General features: G+C 47.0%; 1 protein-coding gene and 1 long non-coding RNA gene across 3 annotated transcripts; one reads left to right on the top strand and one right to left on the bottom strand.

Moving 5' to 3' along the window:
* The first annotated feature begins 179 nt into the window (after window positions 1–179).
* On the top strand, window positions 180–3,200 carry LOC310746298. Its single transcript, XR_014540598.1, has 2 exons — window positions 180–889; window positions 1,624–3,200. It is a non-coding gene; the product is annotated as an uncharacterized lncRNA (long non-coding RNA).
* Window positions 1,987–19,670, bottom strand: LOC310745944 (uncharacterized protein). 2 transcript variants are annotated; one of them, XM_083579280.1, is made up of 4 exons: window positions 14,387–16,085; window positions 14,175–14,330; window positions 8,925–9,057; window positions 1,987–7,387 (listed from the first exon to the last, which is right to left on the bottom strand). In XM_083579280.1, the coding sequence occupies exons 2-4, from the start codon at window positions 14,274–14,276 to the stop codon at window positions 3,798–3,800; spliced, it is 3,825 nt and encodes a 1,274-aa protein (XP_083435406.1). In that variant the 5' UTR covers window positions 14,277–14,330; window positions 14,387–16,085; the 3' UTR covers window positions 1,987–3,797. The 2 variants fall into 2 exon arrangements, with proteins under 2 accessions (XP_083435406.1, XP_083435407.1); XM_083579281.1 differs by lacking the exons at window positions 14,175–14,330; window positions 14,387–16,085 and adding an exon at window positions 17,939–19,670.
* Window positions 19,671–22,224: the final 2,554 nt, after the last annotated feature.

The raw sequence follows: 22,224 nt of genomic DNA, 5'->3' as shown, positions 1-22,224 counted from the left end.
TGGGATGTGTGCGTGTTGTGCTTCTTCAATCCTGGGGGTTCCTGCTACCCACCCAAATCTGATAATATTCCTGCTGTTAGCTAGATAAGGATCGGCATTCAGAGAACAAGCTTGCTCTCTCTCTGTGTGTGTACAATCCCTTCTGCTTTCTGTCTTATTCAATAATATACTGTAATTTCAAAACATACCACAGATTGATTACTCAAATAGACCGCAGCTTCCTCCTTTTTTGGCTTTGCAAACCTGCAGCCAGTTTTGATAAAATAGATATTGTTAAGTAAAATGATGTGCTGTTTCTGTAACTGAAATGCATTAAATTAATGGGTGTGTTCCTTTCTTGTACTGCAGGCCGATATGGGAACAGGAAGTGTAATTTATGAAATTTATGACTTGCTTGCTTGGAAATCAGACCCTCCAAGTGTCCTTATTTTCCAGGGACATCCTTGATTTAAGAGAAGCCATCCCAGTTTCTGATTTGATCCCAGAATGTCTCACTTTTCCTTAGGACGTCCCTATTTTCACTGGAGAAATGTTGGAGGGTATGGAGTTACTCGACCCCCGAGCCGTCTGAGGGCAATCCTGTATAGGGAAGGTTGTTTTTTTAATGTTTAATTATGTTTTTAATATTTGCTGGAAGCTGCCGTTTGGCCACCTGACAGTTCTGGATCACAGCGAGGGGCCCGACCTGATCTGGGGCTGTCTCGACCCAATTTGACCCAAGACCAGATCCCTCTGAACTGGCTCAGGATTTGGGCTGATGGATTGTTGGTGAAGGACCCTGTGTGAGACGCAGGGAAGTAAGGATCTTCCAAGGTGGGAAGCTGGGAGAAGAAAGAGAAGCTCCCAGGTGAGAGTTGGGAGGCTCCACCCCCTTCTGTGTGGGATAAGAGTTAAGATCTGTAGCAGGAACCCCCCCCCTCATTCAGTTTGTACAAACTTCACACACACTCACACTCACACACTACATACGCTACGCTTCTGTTATAAATTCATAGAAAATCAACCATACATCGGATTTGCACTGTTCCACTTTTATTTTACTCCATGAAGGAAGGACTACAAAATGGGGAAGGTTTGATACAGGCCAGCCATAATCCCTTCACCATCCCAGCACATCCACAGGAGCCCTGCCCAGTTGCTATGCCAACCCTGATGGTCCTAGACAGAAGACAATCAAGATCACAAAGAACTTGCATATGGGAGTGGATTCAGCATGGACTGAAACAAAGGACAATGATCAGATCTTCCCTCAGGGGGCAGGAAACTGCCAACTCCCCTTTGTCTCCTGGAAGTGACTCGAGGGGAAGGGGAGAGAAGGGAATCAGCCAGGTGACAGGACACTCAGGTTACCACCACAACTCCTCCCTCAACCCCTCCTTTCTGTAATGTATGCATGATGTTTCTGGGGGTGGGCTTGACCTACAGGGTGGGAATTTCAAGAGTTTTTATAAGGTCTTGCACACCATCTTTCTGGGTCTTTCCTCTCACCTGCAAGTGAGGGGAGCACCCTGTCGCGACAGTCTTTCTTCAATAAAGACCAAGCCTACAGGCTGCTGATTTGCTTCAATTTACTCTGGTTGGTGTCTTTACTTTTTGTCCAAGGGAGCCCTCGGATTTTTCCAGTAACAGATCTACCTGTCAAAGAGGACTTTGCACCTCTCTATCTCTTCTTCTTTAGATCAGTTTGCTTTTCAATGAAATGTAATATGAAAAGTCTGAATAAAACCTTAATTATAAAATACAGGGGAAAGGATTTGGGCTTCAACTGAATGGGTTGCACAGCTCTGCTACCCAGCATGTCCTCCTGGCCCTACTAAAATATCGTGCTGCCTCAGGTGTGGTGGAGACACTCTCTCAGCACTCAGGCTGGGTTAAGGTCCAACTGCTGGTCCAACTTCTGTATGAGGAACGGATGCCATCTTTTAATTCGCCTCAGGTAGCAAAATGTCTTGCGCAGGCCCTGCTCAGGAGACACTGATGAGACCATTCTTAAAGAACAGAGTAGCTTTTATTTAGAGGCTGTTTCACAGCACAGCTGCAGGAAGCAGGCAAAGAGCAGTAAAACATGACTCCCCAAACATGGGAGAAATCAGTGGGCAGTTGTGGTTACAGCATGCAGGGTTCAAAATGCAAAGTGCACAAGACATTTCCAGCAGTCAAGTTTCTCAGCAGTCTCCCAGTGCAGGGAAAGAGGCGGGATCTGGTCTGACCTAGTTGTCAGCCAGCAGAGGTGATCTGGTCATGCCCTAGTCGCCTGCTGGTGAATATGGCTTCTAGGCATGGATCCTTCAGACTGGATTTCTGATTCAGCTCCAGGAATTCCTTGGCAGGGAGCCTCTTTGGCACTGCTGGTACAAACAACAATAGAATATGCTCCCCCAAAATGCAGATATATTCAGGGTTAAATGTTTTCAAAAAGAAATTATATCCTACTGGATCTTCAAAAAGACATCTAGATGGCTAGCAATAAGAAAATGAAAGAAAAAATATTAAAAGTAATCACACACACAGAGATTCCAATCAGTCGCCAGTTGAAAATATACTCTGGAAACCCAGCCTTATGAGGAACGGTTGAGGGAGTTGGGTATGTTTAGCCTGGAGAAGAGGAGACTAAGAGGAGACAGGAGAAACATCTTCATATCTGAAGGGCTCCAGAGGGTAGGAACCAGACCCATGGATTCAAGTTACCAGAAAGGAGCTCTGACTAAATATTAGGAAGAACTTTCCAATGGTAAGAGTAGTTTGACTGTGGAAGAGGCTGCCTCTGAAGGTTGTGGACTCTCCTTTATTGAAGGTTTTTAAGCAGAGGTTGGGTGGCCATCTGTCACAGATGCTTTAGTTGAGTTCCTGCATTGCAGGCGTTGGACTAGATGACCCTCAGGGTCTCTTCCAACTCTACAATTCTAAGATTCTATGGATAAGGAAGAATGGGAGAGAGATCAATCAGGCAGGTCAAAAGCTTGCTAGGACAAAGGGGCCATAAGCAGCTCCTGTCAAGAGCATTCCTGCAACACCCCAAGTTTCCAATCATGTTCCAAAGACTGCTAGGGCAGGGAGATTTACGGGCACATTCTTATGCTGGGGTGGTCAGAAGCAGGCCGCATTCACTTTCCTTATTATTATTATTATTGGCAGTCATCGGAGATAATACAAATCCCTGGAGAGAACAGCATTTCACCCAACACCAATTAGACAATAAGCTGGTAGGAACAATGACTGGGAAGCATTTTGTCTGCAGCAACAAAGGGCTCCTTCACACTTCTGTCTGTTCTGTGCCTGGGAAGCATGGTTCTGAGCAGTTTTCCTCTCGTCTCACACTTTCCAGGCACAGCTCCAAGCAATTTTGTCTTTGCCCCACTGCTTACCCCCAGCCTGCTCTTTAGCGCTAAATCAGAACAAATGGCATTCCACGGAAAACCTGATTGCTGTTAGTTCTGATTCAGCACTAAAGGTTTCCCCGAGCGAAACTGGCCGGGCAAATGAAGATGTGGATAAGCTCACCTCACGACAGGTACAAATGTTTCCATAGCCACCTTCACCCAAATACGCACAGAGAGCAAGAGACTCTGGTCTGAATTACACTCACAGAACCTGAGCTCTCTGCTGATAGCCAAAAGTAAACAAAGCGTGCCTGAAAAGCTATATATGATCCCCTTGTTTAAACCAGTTTACAACAACTTCCCCCCATTTCCTAAGTTTGCCTCCTAGAGAGGACTTTTTTTCTTCAATTTGATCATACAGCTTCTGCTCTCCAGGTAGCAGAGGCTCCTTGTTGGCAATTTTCTGTATTAACTCAGCTACAGTACTTTGCTCACTTCCTTCAGGGACCGGATTCGCTGCTGATATCCAGGCTTCAGCTCCTGTTCTTCGGACATGATGAGCAGATCAATGTACTCTGGGGTAGAGAGTGGGTTGGGCTTCAGGGCAATCTCCTGAAGGCGCTGGAGGCTTTGAGATGATTTCTGGATAAGCTCTTCTAAGATGTCTTTTACTTCTTCATATTCCTCATTAAGCTTTTCAAGCAATTTCTCTGTGGTCATCAGCTCACCAGAAGCAGGTTCATACTTTTGCTTCAGTTCTTCATAGGTCCTTCTCTCTTTTTTTGTGGTATATTCAAATTTGTATTTCTGATTGTAGTGCACACTCCACTCACACTGGCGTGGACAGACTCTGCATCTTCCTGTCCTCTTATTGATAGCTGCACAACCATGCTTATCTTCATCTCTAGGAATTCCACAAGGATAGTGACAGGTGAAGTGACAATTCATGCAATTAGTTATGTATTTTCCCATGCCAGATATAACCGTCTTCACTGGTACAGTTACTTCTACCTCATATGTAAAGTTTCTGTTTGCCGCCACGTCAAACTTATGCTTGTCCAGGGCTTCCTGCGTCTTCCTCAGTTCTTCCAGCTTGGCCAGTCCAGCTTTGATTTGGGGCTGCAACCCTTCAATAGCAGCTTCAAGCTCTTTTCGCTCCCTGAGCACTTCCTTTGTCAATGTTAAGCTCTTGCTTTCTAGCGTGTGGGATGAATCAAAGAAGGTCTTCATGCTCATGGTGCCCATTTTCCAAAACATTTTATCAAAATTGAAGTTGCCTCCGGGCTCCACTGGATTGTTGGCAAACAGTGCTGAATTGTTGAATTTGAAGTGCACAGGGGTGCCCTTGGCATCCTTAGCACATGGTACATTGGCTTCCTTAATGGCCTCGAGAACAGGAGGGGTCTGTCCATCTGCAAATGTGATCAGGACTTGGATGTTGTCCTTTATATCTTTGCCAAAGATGGAGAGCACAGAGTCAAAGATGTATTTCTGGGCATGAGTTAAACGAGCAGAAGAGGCCTGGACGACAATACAGATGGCGTCTATATGATCAGTGCCCCCTGGGGAGGAGAAAAACTCCCGGATCTGCTTTGTTATCAACTTGTCATGCTCTATTCCTCTTGTGTCTCCAAATTCTGGAGTGTCAATAATGGTGAGGGAATAGGGGACTTGGACACCCTTGCAGTGGTGGACAACGTAGGCAGTCACTTCTGATCTTTGGCTTTGAGCTTGACTTCTGTTGGTATTTTCATGAATAAGTTTGAATCGGAATTTATCTCCCCATTGCACACCCAGGATGTAGTTGATCATTCCATTGATGAGAGTGGTTTTCCCTGACCCTGTTGCCCCCATCACCATAATCACTTTGTTGGGGACCTGAATGTTCTCTTTCCCTAGCTGGTATGTTAGACAGGATCCAGAGGCATCCTGTATGGGCTCCAGTGGCAGAGCATACACTGCTGGTGGCCCATCCTCCACGCGGGTGCTGCCTTGGAGGTATTTACAAGCGACTCTCTTCTTGTCTCCTTCCAATGTGGAAACCTCAATCTCTTTGCTGGGCTCACTCTCAGCCCCACCGGCACACATGGCTGAGACTCTGAATCTGTAGGGTGTCTGGGGCTTCAGACCATCCATCTCACAGAACTCTGTTTTCTTCCCTGTTCTTTTTTCAGCCCATTCATCTTTGTCCTTGCTTTTTGCCTCTCCAGCCTCTTCACGGTAGTCCACTTTGTATTCCTTTATTACAGCTCCCTGACAAATGACCTTTGGGCTCTCCCAGACAAGACTGATTTTGGAAGACTCTGCGATTATCACTCTCAGTTCCCCAGGAGGGCTGGTAGGACGTGTCTGTACAGATCTACTCAAATCACTAGTCTCACTAAGTCCTGGTTTGCTCCTAGCGGTGTATCGGAATTGGTATTCTGTGTTTGCACTCAACCCTCTCACTTGGAATGTCTCCTGACTGTCCTCAGTATTCACAATCTCCCAGTTTCCTTCTCCTGCAATCTTGTACTCTACTTGATAGCTGGAGATTGAAGCCCTCCCATACTCAGCTGGTTGAAATGTCAGCTGCACACTCTCATGTCCAATTCGGCCAATCAGTGGAGGGCGAGGTTTTGAAGGCAGCTCAAAGTTGCTGCTGAGCATTTCCCCATCTTCATAGAGGTAAATGGAAGCACCTGGGTTGTTCTGATCTGGGACAGAAGCCACAAGGAACCGGGTATTCTCATTTGATTTATTGACCCGGGCAAAATCTGTAATGGATTTGGCAGCTTTACGAGCATTCCGATTTTTCTCTTGGTGCTCAAACCAGGCTTGACTGTTCTTGGGTGTCGACTGGCCACTGGTGGAATTTGCTGTTTCCTGTAAAAAATCTTTCTGAAGCCAGTCTTGTAAGGTGGCTAAAAATGGTTCCTCATCATGTAAAGAAGTGAAGGTAAATGAGACAACAAACTCATTCACAGGGTTTAGCACGATTTCTTCCAGTTTGTTCTGGGAAGAGATTACTTCCATTCCACTTAGGATTCTAAGGTAAGAATTCACCAAATTAATCTCTCGTTCCTTGGCATCCAAAAACTCACTGAGTCTTTGGCTGTTGAAGGGAGACTGGTTAATGGACATTAAAATGTCCACCAGAACACTTTCCTCTTTCCCCCCTCCCCGGATCAAAGGCAGGATTCCTGCCAGGTGTTTCTGGAAAGTCTGCCTGTGCTGCTTGCACAGAGCCTTGAATCTCTTGATTTTCATCTTTAATTCTGGGAACTTTTCAGCAACAGGATTCATAGCTAGATCATTGCATCGCATGTTGATTTCATTCAGATTCTCCAAGACAGTTTGAGCATCAAAGATCAGTGCTAAGCTGATCTCACGCACCATCTTAGCTGCTCTGGAATCTAGCTTGGTCAGTGGGTACAGCCAAACTCTGACAGGCACAGCCTTCTCCCCATCCTCCCCGAGCTTTTGGGGCAGATCACTGTAGACTTTCATGGCATCTTGAAAAGTCACCGGATTACTTTCCAAAGAAAAATCCCCATAGAACTTGCAGCTGAAATTCTCCGTTTGGGCTTTCTCCTTCTCCTCTATCTGGACAGATGCTTCCCCTTTGATAGAGACTGCAATCAAGTTGATTGCAGCATGGAGGCTTCCTTGTATATCTTGCACAGACTCGGAAGAAGAGACATTTCGGTCAAACACAAAGAAAGCCTGGGCTCCATACAAGATGGCAGTGACAACATGGGTGGCTGTGCCATGCTCAAAAACAGCTGGATAAGTGATATTTCGGATTCCCAAATGGCTCATGGTCAGCTGTGAATACTTGGTGGTAGTTTTGTATTGCAGAGTGACTCTGGCCTGTTTCGTGGACTTCTTGGTGTCTTGAAGGAATTTGCCTGATCCACCCACTTCAACCAATCCCCCCAAAAAACTGGCCTTGAGTGATGCTGAGACATTGAGGGCAGAGGCCTTATCATCGATGGAGTCAGATGCAATGATTTCATATTCAGCCTTGGGTTGCGGTTTGATACACAAGTCCTTCTGAAGCGAGTCCTGGTCCCAAAGGGTGATTCCTGGGATAAAGCAGAGAAATATGCAATGCTTGAGTATGCTCATACAAATGTAGAACACAATTAGCCTAATGCCTAAGGGTGTACAGAGAAACAAGGAGTTAAAATAGAGCTATCACTGTCCACAATGTCTGCACTCATGAATTTTGTCCCACTGTCATCCACAAAGAAAGAGGTTTGTGCAGTTTTGTAAAACTTTGCAAAAGGCAGAGAAAATATTTGACCAGATATGATAGTGGAACAAATGTGAACATTTCATGAGCTTCTGTTGTACAGGCCTCAGAAAGGGGGTGGGCACAACTCAGCAGCAGGGATAAGATTCAATCACCACCATTTAGGGCTGTGATCATGTCCTGATTGAGGCCCTAGAGAGCTGGTGCTAGTTGTTGACTGGCACGGAAAAAATGGGTATACATAAGGAGAATTCCCTGGGGGCCAAGATCCAAGTTGGGGCAAAACACTTTGGTGAGAGAACCCCAGCAGATTTAAAATCACAAAATATGCAGCAAAGCAAAGTGTGAAAATTTAGGCTGTCAGACCTTTAAAATATGTACTTGTGAGTTCCTTCCAAAATAGTCCCCCCCCCCGGCATAGAAAAAGACCACATGTTTGGTAAGTTCGTAATGGTTTACTTAAAAACTCTCCAAAGGTCAGATTCATGTCCTTTTCCGCACAGCAGTCAGACAACACAGGGAGTAAAACTTGGCTTAGTTACAGTGGTGAAAGTTGTTAAATTATTGGTACAAGAACACAACAATGGATTACAGTCCCTCCAGGTGTCCCTATTTTCCAGGGACAGTCTCGGATTTATAGAAGCCATCCTGGTTTATGATTTAATCCTGGAATGTTCCGCTGTCCCTTAGGCTTAGGAGATCCCTATTTTCATCAGAGAAATGTTAGAGGGTATGGAGTTATGTGACCCCTGAGCCAAGGAGAAAAGTAACTAGACAACCTATAGAAGACATCTGAAGGCAGCCCTGTATAGGGAAGTTTTTTTATGTTTAATGTGGTATTTTTCAAGAAAAAAAGATGCCAGAACTCTCAATGAATGCTTCCCTTGTTCTCTTATAATGCAATGGTGACCACCTGAGAGGTCCTGGAACTGAGTTCTGGCAGGTTCTGGCTGAAAAAATGTCCTGTTTTTTTACCTACAGTAATAATTGTGGAAAGATGTATTCTTAATCGCCTGCATAAGCCTGGTGGACTAGAAAGGTTTTTAGCAAGCTTTAAAAAATTGAAACAGAACACACCTGCTGAATCTTTATTGATAGATGATGATGATTGGAGCAAGGTTAAGGAGCATAGACGCTATCAGGGGCAAGAAGACTTCTTTTTAATAAGTGGAAGTCTTGTCCAAATGAAGAGAACATAAAGCAACACAAACGTTGACAAAAGAAGTGGAAGCAGATTGTAATGGATGTTGAAAATGAATTAGAGGAGCACATTTAGCACTGAAACTGCACTGTTTGGGCTGACTGTTAATCTTGATATGAATAATGTTTCCCTTTTCAGTATAAGCTTTTCCTTGCACCAGCTCTACCTGGGATGAGGGCATCTTTACGACAGTCGTACAGCATCCCCAGCTGGAATGGGCGGCCCAGGGCTGGTATTTCAACCGTATCGTCTGATCTGTCCATGGCTCTGGTCCAGGTTGCTCTCCTGCCTTCACCTCCCTGCAAGAAACAAGAGATGTGAAGGACTCTGGAAAGATTATTCGGCATGCAAAGTGTGTGGGGAAAAGAGGAAGATTAGTACTACCATCCAAAGAGGGATGCTAACATGCCGTCAAGGCCCCCCCAAAAGGGAGGGGGGAATGTCACATCATTGGGGGGGGGTTAGACGTTTGTATGCAATAGTTGCACATGTTCAAGAAAGCTTGTGCAACTGATCATTTTCTTGCTTCCCTCCCATCCACAGCCCCCTGTAGCAGCTGAAAACTCTATCCTGTGATCCCTGCACCCTGAACAAAGCAGACTGTGTCACACAGAACTGCAGAGGGAGGGGAAATCACCCTGAAACTGGGCAAAGGGATCATGTGCCAATGGGGGCTCTGCTTGGACAGGATTCCTAGACCCAAAGTCAGGGGAATCCCACTGCAGCCCTGTATGGCAGACACTACACTATCCAGGCCCTCTGGAAAGGGTTTGGGCGGGCACAAGGGGTCACAGGAGCTGGAGGGGAAGATCAATATTTTCCAGGAACAACCACTGGGTGCTTCCTACACCGAATTTCCGTTTGGCTGAGAATTGTGCCTGCTGAGAACATTTTGGATGGTAGAGAAATATTCTACCACCACCAGTTTTAAACCCCAACTATCTGGCACAGTATTCAAGGAGGCTATCAAAGTGGGGAACTCATACATGCAGCCAGCCAAATCACATAACAACAATAATTATGGCAGGAATCATGAATGATGCTGCCATAGCTAACAGCGAGATACACAAAGTAGTATTTGGCAGAAACAAACTGCAGTGGAAGCAGCGCTGATCGTGATGAATACAAGTGGAAATGGAAGTTGCTGCTCTCTTATATTACTCCTTGTGCTGCACCAAGAAGTTCATGGCACAATGGGAGTCAAATAACACAGTAAAGGGATGGTATCTGCAATATACAAAATACTACTCCAAAATCTCACAAACTCCCTAGATACAATCAAAAAACAATGGGAGGATGACATAGGCTATGAGATTAACCCCACTCAATGGACCAGAATGTGGTCCAACCCCCCTTAAAATCCATATCAAAAAAGAAAAGAAAAAAGAACTCACTCTGAAAATCACCTGCAGGTGGTACCTAACTTCAAGAAAACTAGTGCTAATACGCCCAGGAACCTCACCAAAATGCTGGAGAGGGTCACCTCCACAGGCACATATCTCCACATGTGGTTGGAGTGTCCCAAAATCCAACTATTCTGGACAACAGCCATACGATAAATATGTAAAATAACCAAGCAAGTATTAGAAATCACCCCAGAATTGGCCCTACTAAACAGCTTCCAAGACAAGAATGCCCACTTACACCACAAAGAACTCATAACGCACCTACTCTCAGCAGCCAGAAACATAATAACCAGACACTGGAGAGACCTGTCAGGAGTAAGCATGGACCAAGGTATCAAATAGTATGGGAAACTAGAAAAAATTGCCAATAAACTGAAACTGACAGGGGGACAAATAGAAGAAGACGCCTTCACCCTGGTATGGCTCGCCTTTATCACATACACAGCCCAACAAGACAATGACAAAAATCCACCAACAGCATACAAATCAATATGGCTAACCTGATCCAAAACACCCACCCACCCCACTCACACAAGAAAACAAAGACCACCACAGCCAACCACAAATGAACAGCCACACCCTAGGCCAACCCCAACCTCTCTCACCACCAAAGGAACGCAAGTCAGCAAAGAACCTGCACGAGCAACACTGACACCAAAAACCACATATAGTAAGTAAAATAGAAACATCGCCACCCCACCCCACCCCCACTCACCTTTCCCCCCTCAGCCTCTTTCCCCCTATTCTTCCTAATCTCTCAACAAATGAAACCGATTTGTAAAAAGAAAAATGTTACATGGGAAAAAAATATGAGAGAGACATTGCACATACCTTTGTAAATAAAGAAAATCTTTAATAAAAATATATTTAAAAAAAGAAAATCTTTTGTAGAGGAACACAGAACTGTAGTGTTGGAAGGCACACCCAAAGGTCATCTAGTCTCACCTCCTACAACACACAGCTGAAGAATCCCTGGTGGCCATCCAACCTCTGCTTGAAAACCTCCAAGAAAACCTCCACCACCCCTTGTGGGAGTCTGTTTCACAGTAGAACAGCTTCTACCATCAGCTGGAAAGTCATTCATTGACATTTGAATCCATTGGTTCAGGTCCTGCCCCCTGGACCAGCAGCAAAGAGCCTGTTCCATCTTCCCTGTGTCAGCCCTTCAGGTATTTCAAGATGGCTCTCATATCATGTCTGTCTTCTCTTCTCCAGGCTAACCATACCCAACTCCCTCAATCACTCCCCCCAAAAGCTTGGTTTCCTGACCCTTCATCATCTTGGTCTCCTGCCCCAGCACACGTTCCAGCTTGTCAGTGTCTTTCTTAAACTGTGGTGCCCTGAACCTTACAAAGTACTCCAGGTGTGTTGGAAGGGACCCCCTAGAGTAATCTAGTCCAACCCCCTGCAATGCAGGAATCACAGCTAAAGCATCCGTTTACATTTAACCATTTCCAGTGTCTTTCTTTATTAAGACTTTGACTATGTTTACTGTTCATTAAATGTCTCCCAATACCCTTTCCCATCTGTCTGCAAAACAATTCAAGATTAATCCCAATTGCCCTGTCTTGCCGATTATCTTTTCAGGCATACGGTGACCACCATAGAGCCCATAACAATTTATTCTTTTCAGTGTTCTGGAACGGACGTTCACTACATGCAGTCCTTAAAAGCAGCTAGTTCTGTACTGTAAAAGGCAGGTAGAGACCTTTTCAGTTTAGCTGAAATTATGAAATTATTGTTTTCTCCAACATATAACACACACCCCTGACCAGAAAACCCGAACCAGTTGTAGTGTGGGTTGTATTTACACTGGTGAAAGGAAATCTCTCCCTTTCTGCAAAAGGCTCTGGCTGGGGAGAAACCTTCCTTACAACTGGCCTTGACCGGCTGTGAACTTGAGCTCCCTGTGCCTTCGCCTCTTTTGCTTTCACTTCACTTGGCAGAGCCCAGTCTGAACTCCCTGCACTCTGCGCACCAGATCCAACCCCCCTTGGAAAAATCAATCAGTCCAAAATGCAGCAGCCAGATTACTGGCCAGACTATTAATGGGTTGGTGGAAACAGTTGCAGATTTGGTAGGAGAGTGTGGCTGGAATAATCTCCAAGCTGCCAAAAGGGAGAAGAGCAGGGCCAAGCTTACAAGACAAAGCTTTGCACCTATATCTTTCCCTTTTCGTAGAAATTTCAACATCCAAGGAGGGCTTCCTTCAGAGTAGTATCCTTACCCCACATTCAAGGAAACCAGGACCATACCTGATGGGGCATTAGGTATCTCCAGCACCCAGCTGTTCATCCCACCACAGATATGCCTGTGATGTTCTACTAGGGAAGGTCATCCCAACCACCTTCCAGCTTGTCAACCTCCTTCTTAAATTGTGGTGCCCAGAACTGGACACAGTATTCCAGGTGAGGTCTGACCAAGGCAGAAGAGAGTGGGACTATTACTTCCCTTCATCTGGACTCTAGACTTCTGTTGATGCAGCCTAGGATTGCATTAGGGTTTTTTTGTTTTTTTTTACTGCTGCATCTCACTGTTGACTCATTTTAAGCTTGTGGTCTACTAAGACCCCTGGATCCTTTCTACATATTCTGCCAGCAAGCCAGGTATCCCCATCTTATATTTGTGCATCTGTTTATTACTTCTAAGTGCAGAAACTGACATTTTATCCCCATTGAAATCAGTGTTGTTAGTCTTGCCCCAGTTCTTTAGTCTGTTACAGTCATATTGAATATTGAATCTCTCTTCTTCAGTATTAACTACCCTTCCCAGTTCAGAGTCATCTGCAAATTGGATGAGCATCCCTTTCTGTCCAAGTCAACAAACACAAACCCTGGTTAAGTGCCAAGACTTTGCCTGTGCTCACAAAATCTGCTAAGGAGATTTCAAGCTTGCTGCCTTTAGCTGCAATCACTATAAACCTTGTCTACATGTTCAATGTATTCCCTGCTGTCTTGTATGTATTCTATATTCATTATGAATTTTTTATGCATTCTATATTAACTTTGCTTATGATCAACATTTTTGTATTCACTCATAGGAAGTTTGATTCTTGCTAGATTAGAAAAATAAAATAAACATTAATGCCTACTCTCATCACCTCAGTTAAACAGAGTTCAAGGCACTACACATTTCAGCAGCACAACAGATCTGACAAGGAAATGGGTTCTGCAATTTGCCACCTGCTCTCAGCCTCTCTTCCTGGGCAGCAGACCTTTCATTCCATCACTTTGCAAGGAGGGAAGATTCCTCCTATACAGAGTGGGAAAAGCCAAAGGTGTGAGACAGCAGAACTGGAGCTGGAGCTGAGTTCCACCTATGCTCTGATTGTGCTTGCAGAAACTGGGCAGGGTGCCAACCCTTTGAAGATCCCTCAATTTCTTTTGACACCCCCAGCTTTCCCCCAAGATGAGGCAAAAGGAAAGGTAGGGCAGAGAGGGAGAGAAAGAGATCTGATGCAGGTCTCCCCCAAATTGTGAGGATTAAGAGCAATCTCACACATGCTGCAGTCTTAAAATAAGAGAAAGGGGCAGAGAGGAGAGAATAATAAACAATTGGGGATGTCATCAATGACTGAAATACTTTCCCATTAATTGATGGAGACTGGTAAAACAAACCAAGGGAACACACAGAAATGTCCAGGATGCAATAGCCCAGATGGTCCACAGCCGCCTGCCCCCTCCCTCCTGCAAGGAAGCAACTGGCAGCAGCAGAGGTGCTCAGCATCTTAGGAGTCAGGGCAGGGGTCCCCCTAGTCCCACCCCAAAGCCCAGGAGAGCCTTGCGCTGCAGCCTTCATTCCTTTGCTCCAAGTCTGGGCCATATCAGGATGGATTTGTGGCCCTTCCAAAGAGCCAGAGAGCAGGAGGCGAGGGCATCATCAGCGCAAGATCCCCGTCACCCAGTCCCCTCTGCAATATGCCAGCTGGAACGGTTTGCAGCAGCCGTGCAAAAGAAGCCTTTGACAACAAAAGAAGCCGTGACAACTTCTAATGTGCAAACGTGTCTTACCAGAAACGTGGAAAACGGATGAATCTTGCCTCCAAGTGGCTCTCTTGCTTGAGTTTGTCTCGACTTGCGTTGGTCCCCTCTTAAAGCACAAGTCTGCTTCATGCACAGAGGCCCCTTCTCCTTTTATCTGTTCGGGAGTCACAAAGTGCAAGGGGAAGAACCTCACGCCTCCCCAGCCTCTATGGTATTTGGGGTGACAAAGTGCAAGGGGACAAGGATCACTTTCAGGGGGAGAAGGAAGTTGAAAGATAGTGGAAGCCGTTCCCACTTGTCAGCATTTCACTCCAAAAAGGCTCTTAAGCAGAGCATCATAGAGTTGGAAGGGACCCCAAGGGCCATCCAGTCCAACCCCCTCCTGCGGCCTCCCCACGAGTCGAATCCATGCAGAAACAAGGTCCTTAGTTGCACAACCCTCCCTTTCCTGGTATCTGGACCCAAAATGGATCCATGGAAGCTGGTCGGCTTCATACAGCAGGGATTGACATCACGGGGGATCTGTTCTCCCCCCTGGGCTTTTGGGAAAGAGGTTGTCAGCAGGGCCTCCATCTTGACCTCAGATATGGGGGCTCTTGGCAGCAGAGGAAGGTTTCCCTTGGCATTGAGCCACAGCCAGCCTCAATTGATATGAGATTAGGAGAAAAGAGGCTTTCTGGAGCAAAAGCAGTCGACCCCTGCAGGAGGGCCCTGAGATGTTTGGGTGAAGGGCGGTATACAAACAACAACAGCAATAAATATTATCTTCCATTTTTATGCACTGTGGGGGCAGCAGGGCCATGCTCTGGGGGAACCCACCAAACCCCTCACAGATGAAGGAGGAAATTCTGTGTATTCAGGGGGTGGAAGAGCTGACAGGAGTTTGCCTCCCGCTATAAATGTGATGGGGCCGTCCCCTCCTGAGGCTGCTGAACTACAACTCCCACCACCGGGCCCTTTGGCCAGGCTAGCTGGGGCCGGGGGGAGTTGTAGTTTGGCAACATCTTTTGCGCCAAAAATCCCCCACGCCTGCCCCAGGGAAAGTAGCCTTTTGAACTCCTCGTGATGAACTCCCCTCACAAATCTTATTTATTTGACTGGCCAAAGGCTCTTCCGATGCTGCTCTGGAGGGAAACATTTTGAACCTGCTGTTCTGGTGGCCTCAAGAAAAAGAGCGGGAAAATCCTAGCTGTTTCTGAGGGGAAGTGTCTAAAATTCTCCTCAGAACCAGTCCTCAAACCGCTTAGGGCAATTCACTCCTTTTGCTTCTGAGGGGGAGAGAAGCTTCTAGGTTAACAATATTTGCTCTGCGATTTCTGTCCATCCTGCAGCCTTTGCACAAAACTCAAGAGCACCACTCCTTAACTCCTGGGATTTCGGGCCTGGAAAAGCGATGGGGAAGGAGATACGCTGCCATTCGCTTTTCAGAATATCCCTTCTGAGCGTTCGGTGCAATCTCTCAAAACGCTGACTAGCACCCTTTTTATGAAGCTGAAACGGTCTGGGTGAAGGGACTTAATATCACTGTCATCAAGGGACAGGAGGAGGAAACCTCGGCCTATTTGGGGCACGTATTTCTGCCCCCCTCAGCGCCCTCTTGGCTCCGGTCGCCATTTCACGCATCAGAACTGTGGGGCTGGATTGATGCTGCACCAAAATGGCTGCCCTGTCGGGCAAGGCTTTTCCAGAGGGGCTTCCACAGAGGAGTCGGGAACCCCCAAGCCCACTCCCCAAAGTGGCCCTTCCTGGCAAGCGGAGGGAGGCTGTTTCCCCCACCATGCTGGCCTCACAAAATGGAGCCTGGGGGCGCATTGCCTGTCGTGTGGCCCCAGGCGGAGGGGAGAGAAGAGGAGGCTGAGGGGATGCTCCCGCCTGGCCATGGCCTTACGAAGAACAGTGGCAGGATTTGGCCTGCAGAGCAGTGCCATAAGAATGGGGGGAGGGTAGAGGGGACCCTCCGGGGGGGGATGCCCCCCTCCATTCACTTCACCCTGATCTCTGCGGACTTGGCCTTGGGCACGATGCCCACCACAAGGTGGACATTGCGGTTCTAATGGGGGTCGCCCCCCACTTCCTGCCTGCAGCCCTCTCCCATTGTACAGGCTCCCGAGAGGGAGTCGGCACAGGAGAATATGGGGCAACCAAGCCCCGTATCTCCCCTTAAATAGGTTTGTGAGCTGTGGCGGATCCTCAAATCCGGCCTTGGCTTTCCTCTGGCTCCAGGATGATCTGGCAGTATTAGATACATAATATATATTTAAAAATCTGTTGGAGGTCTGGCTGTGTCAGAGCATTGTGTGGGGCTCCTCTCTCCCATTCGTGACTAACTCTGCCTTCCCTCAGGGGACACGGGGGGCCATTACTGTGCCCCTCAATATAGGAGGAGAAAGAACGCTAAAAAATATCCAAATTCATTTCCTCAATTCAGAAATAATAACCGTAGGCATATAGGTTTTGAACACACCTTCAAAAAGTCTAATTATTTTTGCAGGATTTTCCTCAAAAGGATTTTGATTTTTCCAGTTGCAAATATCGGAGCTTGTAAAAGGGACATGCTGAATGGTAAAGGTCCTTGGGGGTCTAACGCCCTGATCATCTGGCTGTTCCAAAGGATCATACCCTTGCCTGAGAGGGGCCACCCCAGTGGGTTTGGACAAAGCCTTAGATTTAAGTGTCTCTCCATGTTTTGTTGCCCTGTCCCACGCTGTTCTCAAAACCTTTTGCTTTTTTCTCCAATTCTCATCCTGGCACTGGGCTGCTTCTAGAACCCAGGGGGCCACATCCAGTTCTGTTTTAAACGGTTCTACATACTGGAACACTCTGTCAGACTGCTTACTAGTCCATCTTATCTCTTTATCTAGAGTTTTTCTGAAGTCATCACCATCATCATCATCACCTTTCTCTTCACCTTCCTTGCTTGCATCACAAGGGGGTTGGGGAGGGGCAGAGGGGGGAATCTTCTCATTTGGGTCCTCAGTCTGGGCATTGGGCGGAGAAGCAGCCCTATTTGCTCCCAGATTTGGTTGCCTTGGCACAATTGCTGCATATGGTGGTGGGGGGGTGTAATTATCTCCTCTTCTAGGACTGGCAAAACTGGTGGCTTTTAAACTTGTAATTGTACTGAACACAGTTTGACTTGGGCAGTCACAATTCTATTTTTCCGAAGCCATAAGGGATTTTGATCCACGTTGGCTTTCCAGATAGAAATATAGGGAATCTGATCTGTGTGGGCCTTTAAAATGTTACTCCATAAAATGTTGACCAAGTTTGGATCAAAGGATCCTCCAGGAGGCCATTCTGGTAAATACGAAGGCCAGTCAACTTCACATAAATGTTGGAGTCTGTTTTTTTTGAGTTTACATCCCCACTCTTTTGCTTTCGTGGCACTTTCCCAGTTTTCCAGAAAGCTCTGTAGTGGTGTCTCAAGAATTGTTTTACTGCTTTTATTTCCCATGACTCTGGGATCCTGGGGACACTGGGACACTCCCTCCTCCTAACGTTATTTTTTTCCACTCAGTCACAGGCCAGACGTTGCTTTCCACGTCTCACACACTCAAAATATTCACTGGAGTGTCCCCACACGCACATTCAGAAAAACCCATGCACCTCCCCCAATCCCCTTTTTACCAACACCAAAACCACAACCGGCAGTGCTTAGACTTCGACCGGTGCCCAGCAGCACCCTTTTTGCTGCTTTTCTGGGCAAAACCAAAACCAATGGCACCTTTTACTGCCCTACTGGCGGAGCTGATCAAACTCTCTTTGCTCCCACCTATCCCTGTGGAGCCTACCTTGTTCCTCGCGGTACCTTCCTTCACGGCCGTTGCTCTTTCTCTCCGTCACTTGTCACGTGTCCACTCAGGAACGGGTGGCCAGTCCCTCCCACGAAGTTGGCAGGATGCGTGCTGGAACTGTTGACCCGGATCCCGAGCTGCTCGCCTTGCAGTGACGCCCTGGACCTTTTCGTCCCTCGATCTTGGGGAACATGCTTTTTCCCGGCCTGATGCACCAGAAATATGAAGCCTTTTTAATCCATGGGTAGGAATAATTGTTGCACCCGAGCAGAGACACAAGGAGCCAAATGACACCAAGGGGTTTAATCCAGAGAAAGAGCGTTTTATTCTGCCATCGGGGGGGGGGGGCAGAGGCACCTGTGTGATTCAGGTCACAAAAGACAGGCCGCACCGAAAACATTTTACAAGCAGGTTTTATCCTTTTTTCAAACCCCTTTTTTTCCTCTCCCCCTTCACAGATTCTTACATAGAAATGTTGCTTTTCGTTCTCTGGCTCTGCTCCCGGAAGTAGGTTGCAAGTCAATGTACCAGGACAAGGTTATCTTGGATCTGGGAAGCGAAAAGCTTTACTGTTCTCAGCTATGGGTTTGTTACAGTGTTTTTGTTACAGAGAGGACTGCTTAGCTTGTGCTTTTTGTCTTAGAGGAAAATGCAGTTTTAAAATGCGTACGCCAAGGCCTGGCGGGGGGGGGGGGAATTCACAAACAGTTTTTAGGGCTTTCTGGGGTAACCCTAACTGTACCCCTTCACCGAGGGGCCTAGCAGGTCCGGTTTCAGCCTTTCCTTTCCTGAAGCAAATTCTGTTTCCATGGGAGAAATGTTGGAGGGGAGGCCAAGAGTCCCCAGTGAGCGATGTATTTTCTTCAAGGCCTGATGCCTCGTGAAGTGATAAGAGAAGGCCTTGCGAGGGATTCTGTTAGGGGTTGATTTAGAACCAGGTCCCCCAGTCTGGCCTCCCAGTGGCTTCTTGTGGTAAAAAAAATATGGCTGAGTGAAATTTGGGGCCTATATAAGGGAGTCCTTGGAGCACCCCACAGTCGCCTGACCGTGGCTTCCATAGGTTCAGGTTGGGGGTCACAAGCAAGAGACTCCAAGCCAGGAGACTGAAGCAAAACAGGAGGCCTGATCTTTATTGTTGCAACAAGACTTCAAACTACCACATGGAAGAAGCAGAGGGAAGCCCCAAACAAAGGATGGCTCCACTTTTTTTTATAAATTTCCCAGAGTTTCCCATAAAACATCATACATTTGTCATGACTATGTCCTGAATTGGGAGGGGTCTTCTGACAGAAACCTGAGTACCAGGCTTGCCCTGTCCCTCACCTGACCTTCACCTTCCAATCTTTTGGTGAAACAAAAGTATTTACATGTTCCTGTTTTCCCAGCCAAGTTCAGCACACCCTTTGTCTTGAAGGAGACCCCAATCCACTGAGGTTGGGTTTGCAATTGTTCTTGGAATGACTACCAGAATGCCAGAAATTATCACCCAGACAGTGGGGCCTGCTGGGTACGTGGTCTCATGTTTCAGGAATTATGGCTGCCCCTACCCATGGTCCCAAGATTCTCCTCTGATAGCCATTTTCCTTCTGAGTAGAACAACATTGGAATGGTGTAAATGTGTCACTGGAGTGATTTTATATGAATTTCTAAAGTTTTCCCATTGAACCAGTACATAGAGACATTTCCTGTATCAGGGAATTGCTACATTTGGTAGGTCTCTCGTCCCTCTTCCAAGTACACTTCCACACTTTCTAGGCAGAGGACCAAGCCGTTATTCATTTTGCTTTGCTTCTTTACCTGGGAAAACCTTAAAGGTTAAAGGTAAAGGTACCCCTGCCCGTACGGGCCAGTCGTGACCGACTCAAGGGTTGCACACTCATCTCGCTTAAGAGGCCGGGAGCTGGCGCTGTCCGAAGACACTTCCGGGTCACGTGGCCAGCGTGACAAGGCTGCACTGGCGAGCCAGCACCAGCGCAGGGCACGGAAACGCCGTTTACCTTCCCGCTAGGTAAGCGGTCCCTATTTCTCTACTTGCACTTAGGGGTGCTTTTAAACTGCTAGGTGGGCAGGAGCTGGAACCAAACGGCGGGAGCACAGCCCGCCGCGGGGATTCGAACCGCCGACCTTACAATCAGCAAGTCCTAGGCACTGAGGTTTTACCCACAGCGCCACCCGCATCCCTAGCACCACAACAAGGGCAGTCGTATTACAGGCACATAATACATTGTGGGACTGACACGTAGTGGATATTTTAAATGTTATATTCTTAAGGTCCCTCCAGACATTTCTGTTGCTCTGAACTGTAGGATGAAGCCTGTATCAGCTCTGAAGAAAGAAGCAGGTTTCCATGAAATGCTGATTTGGAGGACCGGTTCCTGGAACCTCTCAATTTTCTTCCTCATCTGAGCAGATTTTGCAAAGATATTTATTTTCATTATTGTACAAGGCACACTGGAAAGGGGATGTGGCCTCTGCGACCGAGTTATTCTGAATCTGAATCTGAAAGGGGTGGTGATGGTCACAGGCGTTCAGAGGGTCTAACATGGAGCAAGGGTCTGAAAGAGGACGTTGTTCTTCTTGCAAACTGTAAACGCAGCGTCTCCTTTTGCAACGGTTAGGATTGTCCGTTCACGTGGAGCATCACAGGAGTATCTGTGGAGGCATGAATGCCTGGGCCTAGGAAGGAGCTGCCTGGTGCCCCATTAGAAGGAGGAGTGTTCCTGGCTTCCCTAAATGTGGCAGTTGTGAGGCTATTCTGAACAAAGTCCTTGGACACAAGAGATGCTTCCAGATGTCCGCCAGTCACACATTTTCTTCAGCAGTGGCAGCGCATGAGGTGGGGCGGGAGAAGAAGTGGTCTCCTCCAGGCAAGGTGGGGAGCAAGGCGGTGGCTTGCCAGTGCCACTTAACGCTGCCCTAACTTGAGCATGGTGCCCACCCCCAGAATGGCACAGTTGATGCTCCCCACCCCGTCGCCATGCCACTGTACAGTTTGGGGGTAAGATTTTTGAGTGAGTTCTGGCTGTTTAATTCTCAACATATTTAGAGTGCACTGGACTATATAGATTCATTTTAAATTGGTTTCTGACCCAGACTTGGCATGGTCAGATATGGTCACTCTGCTGGTTGGCTAAGGCTTGGAGGAGGACTATGATGGTCTTAGTTCTCCTGGACCTTTCAGTAGCTTCTGAACAGGCTGCCTGGGGTGGGACTCCAGGGGCAGTGTGTTTGAATGCTTCCACTATATAAATATGAACTCAAATATTGCAAAATGCCATAGCATTCCAGCAATGAAACCTAAGCAGGCAGCGCTGCACCCCTGGAACTTCACACTGCTCAGATAAGTGGAGTCAATGTAAGATGGCGGGGTCACAAAAAACGTATGGCAGCCCTAAGCAATCGGCACCCTAATCCATGGGGCCACGGGGCCACCCAAAACCCGACGTCATTCGATTCACTCCAAAGCAGTGCAAGATGTTGACAAAAGGTCTGCGATAGCTTTTCACAGCAAAAACCCCATGCTTTGCAACGCCCCAAAAGTGGAGCAATCAGCACCATAAGTCGGGTGTGTGTGTGTCACGAGGTTGCTGAAAACCCGACATCATCCAATTCACTCTGAAGTGGAGCTAAACACCAACGAAAGGTCTGCAGCAGTGTTTCGTGGCGAACACCCCCCCCCCCCCCCGTGTTTTGCGGTGCCCCACAAACAGAGCACTCGGTGTGCGGCAGAGTGGGCATTGCTCTTTTTGTGGGGTGTTGCAAACCATGGGGGTTTCGCTGCAAAACGTTTGCCAAAGTTTGGCACCGCTTTGGAGTGAATCAGAGAACATTGGGTTTTTTGTGACCTTTTGACCCGCCCCACCGTTTGAGGGACTATTGCTCCGTTGGTGGGGTGCTACAAAATGCAGGGGTTTCGCTGCAAGACATTGCAAAATGTTTGCCAAAGTTTGGCGCCAGTTTAGAGTGAATTAAACAATGTTTGTTTTTTGGTGAGCTTTTGACTCCCAGCTTAGAGTGTGTATCACTCTGTTCGTGGGGCGTTGCAAACCACAGGATTTTCACTGCAGACTGTTTGCCAAAGTTTGACACTTGTTTGGAGTGAATTGGACAATGTTGCATTTGGGGACATTAACTACAACCCCAGGTTTCCTATATCAATTACAGTGGTACCTCAGGTTACATACGCTTCAGGTTACATACGCTTCAGGTTACAGACTCCGCTAACCCAGAAATAGTGCTTCAAGTTAAGAACTTTGCTTCAGAATGAGAACAGAAATTGTGCT

This window comes from Podarcis filfolensis (genome assembly GCF_964270895.1).
Source record: "Podarcis filfolensis genome assembly, chromosome: 12".
Taxonomy (NCBI): domain Eukaryota; kingdom Metazoa; phylum Chordata; class Lepidosauria; order Squamata; family Lacertidae; genus Podarcis; species Podarcis filfolensis.
This window is presented reverse-complemented; position numbering and strand designations above follow the sequence as displayed.

Coding starts and splice junctions, on each gene's coding strand:
- LOC310745944 (XM_083579280.1), bottom strand. CDS start 14,276: ATGAAGCAGACTTGTGCTTTAAGAGGGGACCAACGCAAGTCGAGACAA. Junction 9,058..14,174: donor ATCCGTTTTCCACGTTTCTG/GTAAGACACGTT, acceptor TGTTTCTTGCAG/GGAGGTGAAGGCAGGAGAGC. Junction 7,388..8,924: donor TAAAGATGCCCTCATCCCAG/GTAGAGCTGGTG, acceptor GCTTTATCCCAG/GAATCACCCTTTGGGACCAG.